This window comes from Penicillium manginii (assembly GCF_028828005.1).
Source record: "Penicillium manginii strain IBT 31320 chromosome Unknown utg000007l:1.0-2284322.0:1.0-2285126.0, whole genome shotgun sequence".
NCBI classification, from domain to species: Eukaryota; Fungi; Ascomycota; class Eurotiomycetes; order Eurotiales; family Aspergillaceae; genus Penicillium; species Penicillium manginii.
The window spans coordinates 1,347,676-1,360,181 of NW_026643108.1; the positions used below are offsets into that span (position 1 = coordinate 1,347,676).

General features: G+C 46.3%; 3 protein-coding genes across 3 annotated transcripts; 1 reads left to right on the forward strand and 2 right to left on the reverse strand.

Moving 5' to 3' along the window:
* Positions 1-2,375: 2,375 nt before the first annotated feature.
* On the reverse strand, positions 2,376-4,217 carry N7533_010424 (tubulin alpha chain; the record flags this gene model as incomplete). Its single annotated transcript, XM_057107074.1, has 7 exons — positions 2,376-2,845; positions 2,901-3,404; positions 3,464-3,535; positions 3,591-3,678; positions 3,742-3,895; positions 3,956-4,014; positions 4,206-4,217. 7 exons carry the CDS (start codon positions 4,215-4,217, stop codon positions 2,376-2,378), a joined length of 1,359 nt encoding a protein of 452 aa, XP_056956291.1.
* A 2,801-nt stretch (positions 4,218-7,018) lies between these two features.
* Positions 7,019-8,195, reverse strand: N7533_010425 (uncharacterized protein; the record flags this gene model as incomplete). The annotated part of the gene is made up of 4 exons (XM_057107075.1): positions 7,019-7,390; positions 7,443-7,711; positions 7,775-8,020; positions 8,078-8,195. 4 exons carry the CDS (start codon positions 8,193-8,195, stop codon positions 7,019-7,021), a joined length of 1,005 nt encoding a protein of 334 aa, XP_056956292.1.
* Positions 8,196-9,506: 1,311 nt separating this feature from the next.
* On the forward strand, positions 9,507-9,896 carry N7533_010426 (uncharacterized protein; the record flags this gene model as incomplete). The annotated part of the gene is made up of 2 exons (XM_057107076.1): positions 9,507-9,587; positions 9,639-9,896. The coding sequence occupies 2 exons, from the start codon at positions 9,507-9,509 to the stop codon at positions 9,894-9,896; spliced, it is 339 nt and encodes a 112-aa protein (XP_056956293.1).
* Positions 9,897-12,506: the final 2,610 nt, after the last annotated feature.

Below are 12,506 nucleotides of genomic sequence, written 5' to 3' on the forward strand. Positions count from 1 at the left end.
CGAATTGATTGTCTGTATAGACACCTCGGAGCTAATTTCGATGGTGCGGCTTGCTTTCTGATCTGCACCGGCCTAATATCATAACAAGTCATATTGCAACCCTATTTATCAACCAGCCCAACCACAGAATTAGACATGTTCATTCGAGTCTTAGCATCTACCTCAGAATATCATAGTAAGTATGTCGGACCTGTCTAAAAGAGGTCAGGCTGATACAAGCTATGATACAGCGTTGTATTTAGTGATCTGTACAGCCTCATCTCACAATACAGTCCCTTGTTCTCCCGCCTGATCTTACTGTACCGATCTTCATTTCTTACGCTTCTTGAAATTTTGTGGATTGACAGATGGCTTCAGCACAAGAGCTATAGAATTCCTGCTGTGCTCGACTGTGACATTGTAATCATCTGAAGTTATAAACATCCCCTGTGTCAAGCTAAAGACAGGGAATGGAGCTAAGCGGGCTGGCATTGTAGGATCGCAGCTCTGCACGGATTCTTTTTCACCAGGCCCCTTAATATACAATCATTCTTTTGTGGACTCATTTCTTGGGTTATCCGCACGCCGATTTTGGCCCAGTCTGCACAGTCATAAAAATTTTTTTCACTTTCGTGGTGGGCTTTGCCCACGCTTGTAGGTCTCAGTCGGAGTACGTCGCCCGGTAGCCAGACCCATAGCTTTCGTGATATAAGTGGCATTTTATGAGTAGGTACAGGGTATCAGGAACTCCCTCGGCAAGGCCCTAGTAACCCTCCGCTCCCGAACTCTTCCTCCGGAATATTTGTAGGGTCTATTGTCCTGTAGGCAGATCAAAATAATATTGCAAGTACAAAAGAGGTCACGTTTTGCAACTGGTAGATCCATACAGGATGAATAAGCCACTCCAAATCAGTAGAGCTAATGGTCGCCATTTCGATCGGCCACGGATTTGTTATGTTTTTTGACTTCCTTCGATTCGGATTTAGGATCCAATTCGCCACTTTCGGTGTTGGGTCCTTCCCGGTATATTTTGAGACTGTCGTATTTATGGCTTTCTCCTTTCGCTTCGGGGGTTGCAGGAGCCGACTTTGGGATTTCTAAAACAGACACGTCGTCAGTTTTACTATTCTACTATACAGGTATATCCAGAGTGACGTCACACCCACTTTGTTTGTAGTCTGCGTTCTTTCTACTCACGTAAATGTATGCCTGAGAAGGCTTTTGCCTTCTCATCTTCGGGGTATAACAGGAACCCTTATCTGCGGATAGCGTAACCTTGTTTCGAGCTAACGCCATGATGCGTACATGGTAAAGTTGATGATGGAACATGCCTGCGTACGTTTCTTAATAGCAACTCGTCGAATATTCTGTATCATAGAAATATTGAATAAATATTGAAGAGCCAGCTTCTGAAAATGCACGGGCACTACCCATTAAAAGATATTGTCAGGATGGGGAAAGCTCGTTGCTTATTGCCCCCACCATGTAGCTAGCTAACCATGTTTTCGGGCCCTTGACAATCTGGATAGCGACTCATACTCCAAGAAGAAGTTGCCATCAATGGAACACAATCTTAAGGTTTCGATTTACGCCACGTGATCCTGACGCTATTGCCCCCATTTTCAACGAAATGAGTCACAGGCGGTGGCATGACATCATGCCGGGCAAAGTATTAGGTGAGAAAGCACCTTTCTATAGACAAAGCAATGTCCCACCCGTAAGTAATCTCTTCCCTACAACCCTTTCTGCAATATGCCAGGCGAAAATGAAGCGCACACAGATTTTAAAGTAAGCTTTCTGACAAATTTGTGAGTTACAGGCTTCAGTTAATTATCGAAGCCACCCTTCGACAGAAACGCCCTGGCAGTTCGGCGCTACGGCGTTGTTCCTCTCCGAGAGAAGCTATTTTCCGAAGGATCAAAGGTTGAGTTCGGAGTCTAAACAGCTTTCTTGAGTTGGAAGGCTAATATTTCGCAGCACCGTACCTACTTTGACTCTGCCGAATTTGTTCTAAAATCTGCACATAACCCATCCGAGATCTCCGAAAAGAACACTGGAACCGAGCGCCCGCAACACGCTAGCATCCCTCAGCCATTTTGCGCCGTGCCTGGCACCAGTAATGTTTGTAAGACGGCGAATAATGGATTTCAGAATACCAGTCACGAATATCAGAATTACCAGAGTCCTCTCCATGAAAACTAGGAGGCCGACTGCAAAAAGACAAATTAGGGTTGGCTGTAAAATGGTAACTGATTTAACATCTGAGAAATAAGATCTAAATCCCAACTCGAGCGAGATACCATAGGAATGGAAATGTTGAGATACGAACGTCAAAAGATCTTTCGTAGAGAGACAAACTGTAGATGTAAAATCATAATAACAAAATAAAGGAGTAATCAGTACTCAAGGCCCACATCCACGTCCGTGCCGAGAGTATCACTGGCGATCTCTTCATAATCCTTTTCCAGAGCAGCCAAGTCCTCGCGAGCCTCGGAGAACTCTCCTTCCTCCATGCCCTCACCTACGTACCAGTGGACAAAAGCACGTTTGGAAAACATGAGGTCAAATTTGTAGTCAAGGCGATGCCATGCCGCGGCGATGGCGGTGGAGTTGGAGAGCATGGTAACCGAGCGGTCGACAGAAGCAAGCTCGCTCTCAGGGACGTTCATGGGCTTTTGGTTGTTAATTCCCAGTTTGAAACCGGTTGGACACCACTCAACCAAGTTGAAAGAGGCCTTGGCCTTAATGTGAGCCATAGCTTGGGTACAATCGTGAGGCACGACATCACCTCGGTACAGAAGGGCAACAGCCATGTACTTGCCATTCTGTGGATCGCAAACAACCATCTGGTTTTTAGATTCAAAGCCTGTCAAGTAATTAGTACGAAGCATAGTTGAATTAAATGGAGAGGAGGCACATACACTGTAAGGTCAAGTCTTTGACCTTGAAGCTCTCGTGGCCACTGTGGGTGCTAGATATGACAGGAGCATACGAAATGAGGGGGTAGTGAATTCGCGGAAACGGCACAAGATTTGTCTGAAACTCATTTAAGTCGATATTCAAGGCACCATCGAAGCGCAAGCTGGAAGTAACAGAGCTAACGACTTGGGCCACAAGGCGGTTGAGATGGTCATACCCAGGGCGAGGAATGTCGAGGTTGCGCTTACAGATATCGTACACAGCTTCATTGTCAACGAGGAATGTGCAATCGGAGTTCTCAATAGTATCGTGTGCGGAGAGGACGGCATTGTAGGGTTCCACCACTGCAGTTGCCACACGCGGGGACGGGTAAACCACAAATTCTAGTTTGGTTTTCTTGGAATATTCGGCAGAAAGGTGCTCGAGCAAGAGTGCACCGAGACCAGAACCTGTTCCGCCGCCAAAGGAATGGAAGAGCAAAAATCCCTGAAGAGAGGTGCAATTATCTGGAAGGAAATTAGTCTACATATCAAAGCCACGAGAGGAAGGATTCCCATATACACACCAGCCACGCGGCGAATCCGGTTTACAACGCCCTCCATGAGCAGTTTGCCAACAGTATAATGACCTCGAGCATCTAATATACATTAGCTTTTTTTGGTATGCGTCTTCAAGATCTCGGGGGGTTGTACAATTATTAGCCGCATCCTCTTTTCCGCTTATCAGCTGATCAGGGTGGAACAGATGGCGGTAGGTACCAGTGCGTATCTCGTCAATGGGCTATAGCGCCGCAATTTCATCAGTCTGAATTTCATTTAAACTTGGTTGCCACTCTTTACGCACCGAAGGGTCAAGGTCGATAAAGATGGAGCGTGGGACGTATTTGCCATTGCCAGTCTCGGTGAAAAATGTCTCATACGAGCCGCTCTGGTCAAGTTCTTGGACATAATCAGGATTGATATGACCATCAGCCAGAAGATTATGCTCGAGCAGATAACTATATCATCAATCAATAGTGAGTCATTGCAGAATGAATTGCAAGAGAATCAAGACTTACAGCTCCCAGGCAGCATTGCCCAGTTGGGTACCAGCCTGGCCTATGTGAAGATGGCAGATCTAATGAGTCAGTATATGGGTTTCCATTATTTCCTGTAGGGGTTTGTGTGGCCTTAGATACAATAATGGTATTGAGAGCCACACCGGAATTTTGGGCTGTCCGTATTTTGCGGTTCAAGGCTGGAAAAGAAACAGAAGAGGGCAACACCATTTACATGGAGAACCCTGAGCAGCAATAGGTTGGCACGTACTTCGCCGCGCATTCTGTATGGTCAAAATCCAAAAGGCTGTCGCGTACAGGCAGGCAGATGTGAAATGAAAGGGAGTCGACTTTTTGGGAAACTGAAGTCCAAAATAGGTTAAAGTGGGTCCAATTTGTTATGTTTCTCTCTCCCTTTCAGGTTTAGCGCTAAGGCGTAGTCAGCTGGTGTTGGAGCACGTGTATTTATGGTATTGTACTGTCATCCTGATACGGACTACTCATGCATTAATCTCATATCAGCACTTGCTAAAAGCGTATGGACTAGTATGCATTCAGGACGAATGAGATCAAGCGGAACCAATTCAGGATAAAATGATTGATTGATTGAATCGAAATAAGCATGCGATCGAGGGCAGGTTGAAATACCCCCCGTATGTGCGTATACTCGGTGGTTATTACACCGAGGTTGCTAGTTGAACCAATTTACCATACAAAACACAAAGAAATGTGGGTTCCTGGGTAATCAATCGCTTGCTAGTGGTAAAATACCACTCGATGCGCTGACACTGGGTAATCAATCGCTTGCTAGTGGTAAAATACCACTCGATGCGCTGACATGACCCAATAGAATATAGGTGTCTCTTGGCGGGGGAGCTGGAAAATCACCTGAATGGTGTAGGTGGTGGCACCAGTATTGGGCCGAACGTTACTTCATGACATGGGCTGTTACCTAGATCTCAACTGAAGGAGAGGCATGTCCTCAGCTTAACTATCAGGTAATTCTGCAGTGCTGATACAGGGAATCAAATTGGCGGACAGCCCACATTGAGCATTCTGTCGGTCCTATGTGGGTTTGATCGGCACCTTCCTTTGGCTTTTGAGGTACAAAATGATGAATTTTTGTCATAAAAGCTATAAAAAACGAGTTGCCTCTATTGCCCACCATAAACTGAGGGTTTTCAACACAAATGGCTATCAGCGATGTTCGCGTGAATCATCCGACGAGCTTCTAAAGCAAAGGTCGCGTTTAAATGATTCCAAGGGTTGGTCAAGTGATTGATACTATTATTTGAGCAGGAGGTAGTTAGAAAAAATGTACAAGTAACTTAAAAAAGAAAACGTACACGTGCCACATCTTCAGCATCATCCGCTGAAAATTGAATTTGTAGATTCACCAACTTATTGCTTCCAAGTAAGTCGTCCATCCAGTGGTCAACGGCAATCAAATCCCGGCGTCCATTAGAATTTCTTAGATATGGATGCTGCTGAGCCATTGAGACGAGTTTGCACTCAATAGCACATTTAGAACGGTAATAGCCTCGACGCAATAGCAAGCATTGGAGCGCCTCGGAACAAATTTGCCTGGACGAGAAATAGATCAAAATAATCAATTCCGTATTCGACCATTTAAGATTATATAGTACCATGACAGATCTATGTTTAACATTAAAGGTGGACAGTTCGGTTGTATCAGAGGACATGTCGTATGTGGGTAAAGGAGATTGTGTTGAGGGACACTCTTTTTCATGGGAGAATTATTTTATTATCTACGATCTCGCAATCGAAACTAGATGATCTCGGCCTTGGCTGGCGTTGTATGGTTAGGTTACCTCGGATAGTGCCAAGCTGCCAGTCTAGAAGCCCATATGCGCTTGTGTTTCTGACTTTTAGGCTCATTCCCACCGTCTTTCTGCTAGTGCGGTAGGACCACCCCCACCAGAATAGAACAATCCCACTTTCTATCTTCATAAAGTTATTCTCATCCAAATGATATACCTAAGTGAATCTGAAAATATGGGGCAACTTTATCCAGGGTTACCCTAATTCAGGGGGGGGGGCAAAGGCTTTTACTAGGGAATGAATCAGCCATGAATCGGACAGTGACGGTGAGTTTTGTGCTAGTTACTGACTAGTTCTAAGTTATCGCATTTACTATTTATTTATTTATTTATTTATTTATTTATTTATTTATTTATTTATTTATTTATTTATTTATTTATTTATTTATTTATTTATTTATTTATTTATTTATTTATTTATTTATTTATTTATTTATTTATTTATTTATTTATTTATTTATTTATTTATTCCTCAGGCTTTTCACGACCTTAGGTCGTATGTAGCCCCCAAGCTAGTGTGCACTGCTCCATAGGATATGTACATTTGATAGCATCACCACATGCGCGGTCCTCGATTCAGATCTTCCTACTCCTTACCCTTTATTGGCCAACCGTCCCGTCTCCATTGCAAACGCGATGACGGCTTTGACAGTCTTGATGTCGGGTTTCCATGCTCTTCCATTTGGTTCACTTGCGTTCTCTACATCCCCAGGTTTACCTCCTAGCATCTGCGACAGACTACCGAAGCTCGGACCCGTAGCTTCACTCAGCGCACGACGTTGTTCATTCTACTGTGTGCATCGAAGCAAGAAATGCGGGACTGTTTCACGCTCAATTCCATATTCACACAAATCACTTTCGGCTTTACCGATTCGATAAAGATATCTATTCAGCCTGGTATGTCCCGTGCGGAGTTGAGCTAGTATCGATGCTTTCTCCCGATCCAGACTATCTCAGTCTCAGTCTCTTATTTCCCGTCCTCAGTCCCAATCAACGTCAAGATCTACACCAAAACAATCTCAAAGTTACGAAAGAATTCAGGTAGAGACAGAGAATCAAGAGTTACGCGAGCAACTCGCAATACTCAAGGCAAGACAGGAGAATAAACGACTTCGGGAGGAGCTTCGACTACTTTCAAGATAATAAAGACATATCAATAGAATATCTTTTGCATAAGAATAAAATTGAATTGATCAATAACTCGTTAAGTTCATCATAAAGTACGAATATGAGAAAATCCTCTTCACACGCTAGTAGCACCACCGCTATTGCTATCACCATCACTATTGCCGCCGTTATTATCAAAGCCATCAGAGCTGCTAACCTCTGTCTCATCCTCTTGCGCTGATTCCACTTCATCTTCTTCCTCGGCAGGAGGAGCAGGACGTCTTACTTGATAACAACCCATCCGCAAGATTGGCTGGGGTGACTGAGAACGGCTACGATCAATATCCTCGTTGTTATCATTGTCGCTCCCATCGTTACCTTCATCGTCACTATCACTATCGTTGACATCAACATTAGAATCAGAAGCGAAATCCATATCGTAGCCGCCAGCGTTAATTTGCGCAAGATTCACGAACGGGATCAGAGCAGGAGGAGGGTTTTGGCCGCGCTACATATGATTAGCATAGGAATCGCATATGAAAACAACAACAATAACTCACGCGTCGGCTCCGGCCTCCACTGGTTGGGGCCACGGGATGCTGGTCACGATGATAAAGAAGCCCAAACTCATCACACCACTTATCGTCATTGCGAGCAATAGTTGACATGCAGTCTGCCCAGTATCCGACAACACTGGCTGCTGGTCCGCGACCCGGTTCATTCATGAACAAATCTTCACGCCATTCACCGGACCGGATGTAAGCGATTAGTGCCAGCGTGCCCTTGTTCCTTTCGAGATTTGAGATTCGTCTCCGGTCAGGGTTGCGAACTACAATCAATTAGTGTTTCCTCCCCATATATAAAGCATATGTAAAGCATAGGTTCGACTTACAGCAGCCTGGGTGAACCATGCGAAGATGACGGCGGAAGTCAGGTTGAGTCTCGAAAGTCATACCGCACTGATGAGCTGGTTCAATTTCCACCACTGGACAGACAAGAAGATTCATCTTTGACAACAGCAGACGCGCATGAGGAGGCTGGTCATTCGGGTTCGCGATATCAGCAGCACTGATATTGTATCTCGCATTGTTGCCCGCGACAGCAGGTCGCCATCCTGGATTCGGATCGATGACAGGCCCTACATACAATTAGTATATGTTTCAAAAGCTTAGGATTCATCAAAGATTCATCAAACCATGGAAATATCCCAGGTTGAAATGGGGATTCACTGCATCGTCAACTCCAGGTGCCTCGAAAAAGGCACGAGGGAGTTGATGACCGGAAAACGTTGCAAAGGACGTGTGATCTGCCATCTTGGATAAAGTAAAGGATATGTAGTCGATATGTGAAAGAGATAGGAGAGAGAGATGAAGAGAGAGATGGAGAGGGAGATCAAAAAGAGAGGAGGAGAAATTCTGGTGATGTTGTGTATATATATCGTGTATCGGTCCTTTGTTGTCATCCACAGCACAAAGCGCGTACCTTCCAAATGTGGGCGAATTACTACTTCAAAGGCAGAAGCGACAACTAATAGCGCTGCTGCTTCTTATATCTACGTAGGACATATGTAAACGATATGTTAATGAAGTTCTTAGGTATACAAAAACTAGGTGTAGTATATCGTAGCCGTCAAATTTAGTATATCTATTAGCAGCCAATAGAAACGACCTATTCAGACCCACCGGGGGTAAGAAATTCTTACCCCCGGTGAGAATCGATTTGCACCGGGGGCTAAAAAGACGGAAAAACCGCGGAAAAATAAGGCGCCGAAGGTGGGTCAAAGTCACGTTACTTTTTTACCCCCGGTCTGCTGGAACCCGGCCCAGGAAAACCCACCCCACGGGTCGGGGCGGGGCGTGTTGGAATATCCTGGTCGCTGAGATAATAAGAGGCTGGGATCACGTGCATACATTCACCTACCTCACACTTCACTTGTATCTTAGACAACATAACAGACAATCAACCTCCTTCAATAACATGAACACTGAAGCATCACTTAATAAGCCAACACACGGGTTGACGGGTTTTGGGTTCGGGTCCTGGCCTTCAACCTGACCCGTTACGGGTCTTGTCAAGGTCTAGTTATATCCCTGGTTGGAAGGCATGTTGACGGAATACGGAGGTATTATGACTATTAAGATAACTGTCAATAGTGGATGTAAATAGAGGAGGGAGGGGAGGGAGGGTGTTCCGGGATGAGGGGTAATTTGGGTGGGACAAGAAGTGGGTCGTCAGCGCCGGGAGCAAAGTGGTTTATCGAATTTGATTCGACAATCTAAGAAGAGGCATTTTAGTGGTAAATATTTTTAGCTTACGCGGACTAGACGAGTCTGATTTCAACTACGCGTCTCCCAGCGCGTTGTGTATGTTCTAAAACGTTTCCCTCACGCTCTTTCTTTCACTTCCTTGCATATCCCGGAATCGGCTTCTTCACCAGCTCGACGACATGGTCGCATCACGAAAAGCAGGTTATCGATCCATCTCAAGTAACTTCGATAGACGCGTGCAGCTAACGAACACAGCGCACACTTTCATCCGTCGCAGCGGGCCAGAGCAAACCAACAAAGAAGGCCCGTTCACCATCCAAACCTAAGAAAATCGTCAAAGATGTTGGAACTTGCTCGATGGACAAGAAGCAAATTGGAGACTGCGTCAAGGCCGCACTGGCTTTGAACAAGTACGCGCTTAATCGAACAGTTGTAAATGTAAGTCACAAAATTCTTTCCCATTAATCAACCTAAGCTAAAACCTGACAGCTTCATATGGACATGGCCTTCTTCCGCACCTTTTTCGTTGATAACGATAAGCTCAGCAGACCTCTACCAATCACCCCCACAGAGTTCGACGACACTTCGCCGGTGGTCGTCGTGGATTTCAGCCATCACCAAGCAGCGGAGTTGCTTGGGGTTAGCAAGGTCAAGGGAGGGAACAGGTTAAGCACGACGCACCTGGCGGCTATGTGTGTTGTGTTTTATCCCGGCCGAGGCTTGGCAAATATCTGGTTGTCTGTATAGCGTCTGGTCTTTTAGTCAAACTGTGTTTAGTATGACGACTACACACACACAATTTATTAAGGGCCAGCGGCTAAGCCGAAAGGGCAACTATCACTGATTTACCAATACATGTCCTAGTATATGCTGTGTCTCCTTAGAGCCCATACATGGCTCCTTTCAGTATATGTCATCTCAGCTGTCAATATCGTAGCGTGTCCTCGTGGGTTAGTATTTTGTTAGTAGACTGACTTGAAGGCGAGTAGACTGGCTTGAAGGCGCTTCTTCAAGTGTTCAACATCCTATTCTCGGCAATTAAAGCGCGTCTACCGTCTCCGGCACGAGGTGGTTGGTGTGGGTTAGTATGGGAGAAGTGTATCACTTGTGTTCGTCGACATGGCTACGCGGCGTCGAGTCGGCCCGTGGCGATTGCAAACCGTATTGAGGCTCGCACTGCTTCCAAGTTCGGCTTCCAGTTCTGGTCATCCAAAGGCGATTTTCCACCTAGGAAAAAAGATATGTTGCCTCGGTGAGTATGGGTACATTGCGGCATTTCCGTCCGGTGCGTGGTCCACTTCTGGCATCGAAAGAGGAAGTGCTCCACGGTCTCTCTTGCTTGTTCACATGCACATTGATCCGTCTCTGTGACGTTGATCCGATAGAGACATCCATTTAGTCTAGCCATGCCAGTCCGGAGTTGAGCCAGCACGCTCGCTTCTTTCCACGACAATGGATCGTACAGCTGTCGATTGTGTTTCCCTGGAAGCGCTATATCCACAAGTTTGGAATGTCTCCCTACGTTCTCTAGCAGGCCTTTGCTGGCTGCGGCCTGGGACCGTGCGATATTCAGTGTGGTTGACTTCACTCTTGGACTTTGTGTTTGCGGGTAGCGTGTTCTTGGGTCGCGGCCCTAGCCTGCTCTTTCGCCAGGCCCAGCAGTTGGTTATTTTCGCTAATTGGGACCCAACGAATGCGGATCCCGTTGCCGTGTTCCCGTAGTCTCCTCCGTCTTGCATCAAAAACTAGCTATATACCTCTTGAATCCGTAATAGAAATTTGTGGCCGCAGAAGCAACCGGCTGGCCATGTGCTTTGCGAGGCTGCTTCTGCTGTTGAGTCCGTGGCGTTTGGTGGTTACATCGGAGAGGGAGCATCCGATCGGCTCGCGGCCAGGTTTGGGAGGAAAAAGTCATCTTGATATCAGCGATCTGACAACATGGTTAGTTGGGCTCCAATCTATCGTAGTGATGAGATCATACTCGCCAAATTCGTTCATGAAATAGGCCATGGCGGCAGCTTTGAATCGCTGGCTGCATTAGGACACGGCCAAGGCAATTTGCCGTTGGATACACACGATCTAACATCAATTATCAGCAGCTGGCGCGATATGGTCGTTCGCAACTCACCATGCTCGCAGCCTAGATGATTCCCAATAACAGCCACAATACAATATCCCGATCGGACTCGTGGGAACGGCCGAACCAGGGCTATGTTCCACTGCCTACGTCAGCATGATTTCCGGTGAATGTGGGTGGTACAGACTTGCCATCAATATAGTCTGGCATCAGCATAGACAAATCAGAGACAAGGTAGCAGGCGTCAGCTCGATCTCACGTGCACGAGGGCCTAGAATCAGTCCGTACCGCGGGAAATGGATGTTGGCAAAATCTGCCAAGACATAGCTGTTTCGTCTTTGCTGTTCGTGCGCCAGGCAAATCTTCAACGTGTCAGGACAAAGTGCCAGGAGGAGAGATTCATGGTATTTGATCTACGTTGAAATTGGGAACTGACCTGAAACGATTGCTCTCGCAGCGAGAGATCTGTGGTAGATCCAGTGCTGCGGCCTGCATCGTCACTTGCTCAGCTGCAACCGGGCCTGGCCGAGCTATCCCCCAGACTGTGGCCAGAAGCTCAATTCCTTACTGGTTAATACTATTCCCGGAGAGACCATGGTCTTACTCGGTGGCCGTCGATGCTCGGCTTCTCTTCGTTGTCCCTGGGTGCTGCGATAGCTCACTTGGCCTAGCATTGGACCGGATGATGCCGTCGTCGAGGCTTCAAATCGGATATGGGACAAGAGGTGCAGGACCGTCGGGATACGCAAGCTAACAGAATGACAGTTAACCTTTGGTCAAATAGGATGAAGCTGGGAGAGATGGAAATATGTTGGAACTCTACCATATGCTAATCGAAGGGAACTGAGCCTCCTTGGATTTTTTCCATCTGCACAAGCGAATTGGGCATTTCGAGCATGTGTCCTGAAACAGCAAAGCAGAAATACAATGAGGGTCAGTGGCCGGCTAGTCGTGCATCCTTGATTTTGAGGGCTATGGGAAATTGCGGATCGGTCGTGGTGGGTGCCAGTTTGGCATTTGTCCTGCGGCAAGAAGGAGACATCAGCAATCTTTTCTGACGGACAGAGAGCACGAAAAAATAAAACCTCAAGTAAACAACATCTGCCCTGAGATCCAAAATGCAGCCCGGCCATGGGAATAGGCAGAGGCAACGCACCCCGATGACTTAGAGGAGATCGAGCGGCTCGTGATCGAACTTTTGCCTTCTTATACAGGGAGTCGTCAGCACAGGATGAATACTCTCCAAATTGCCGCTGATAAAACCTTACGTTGTTAGCTAT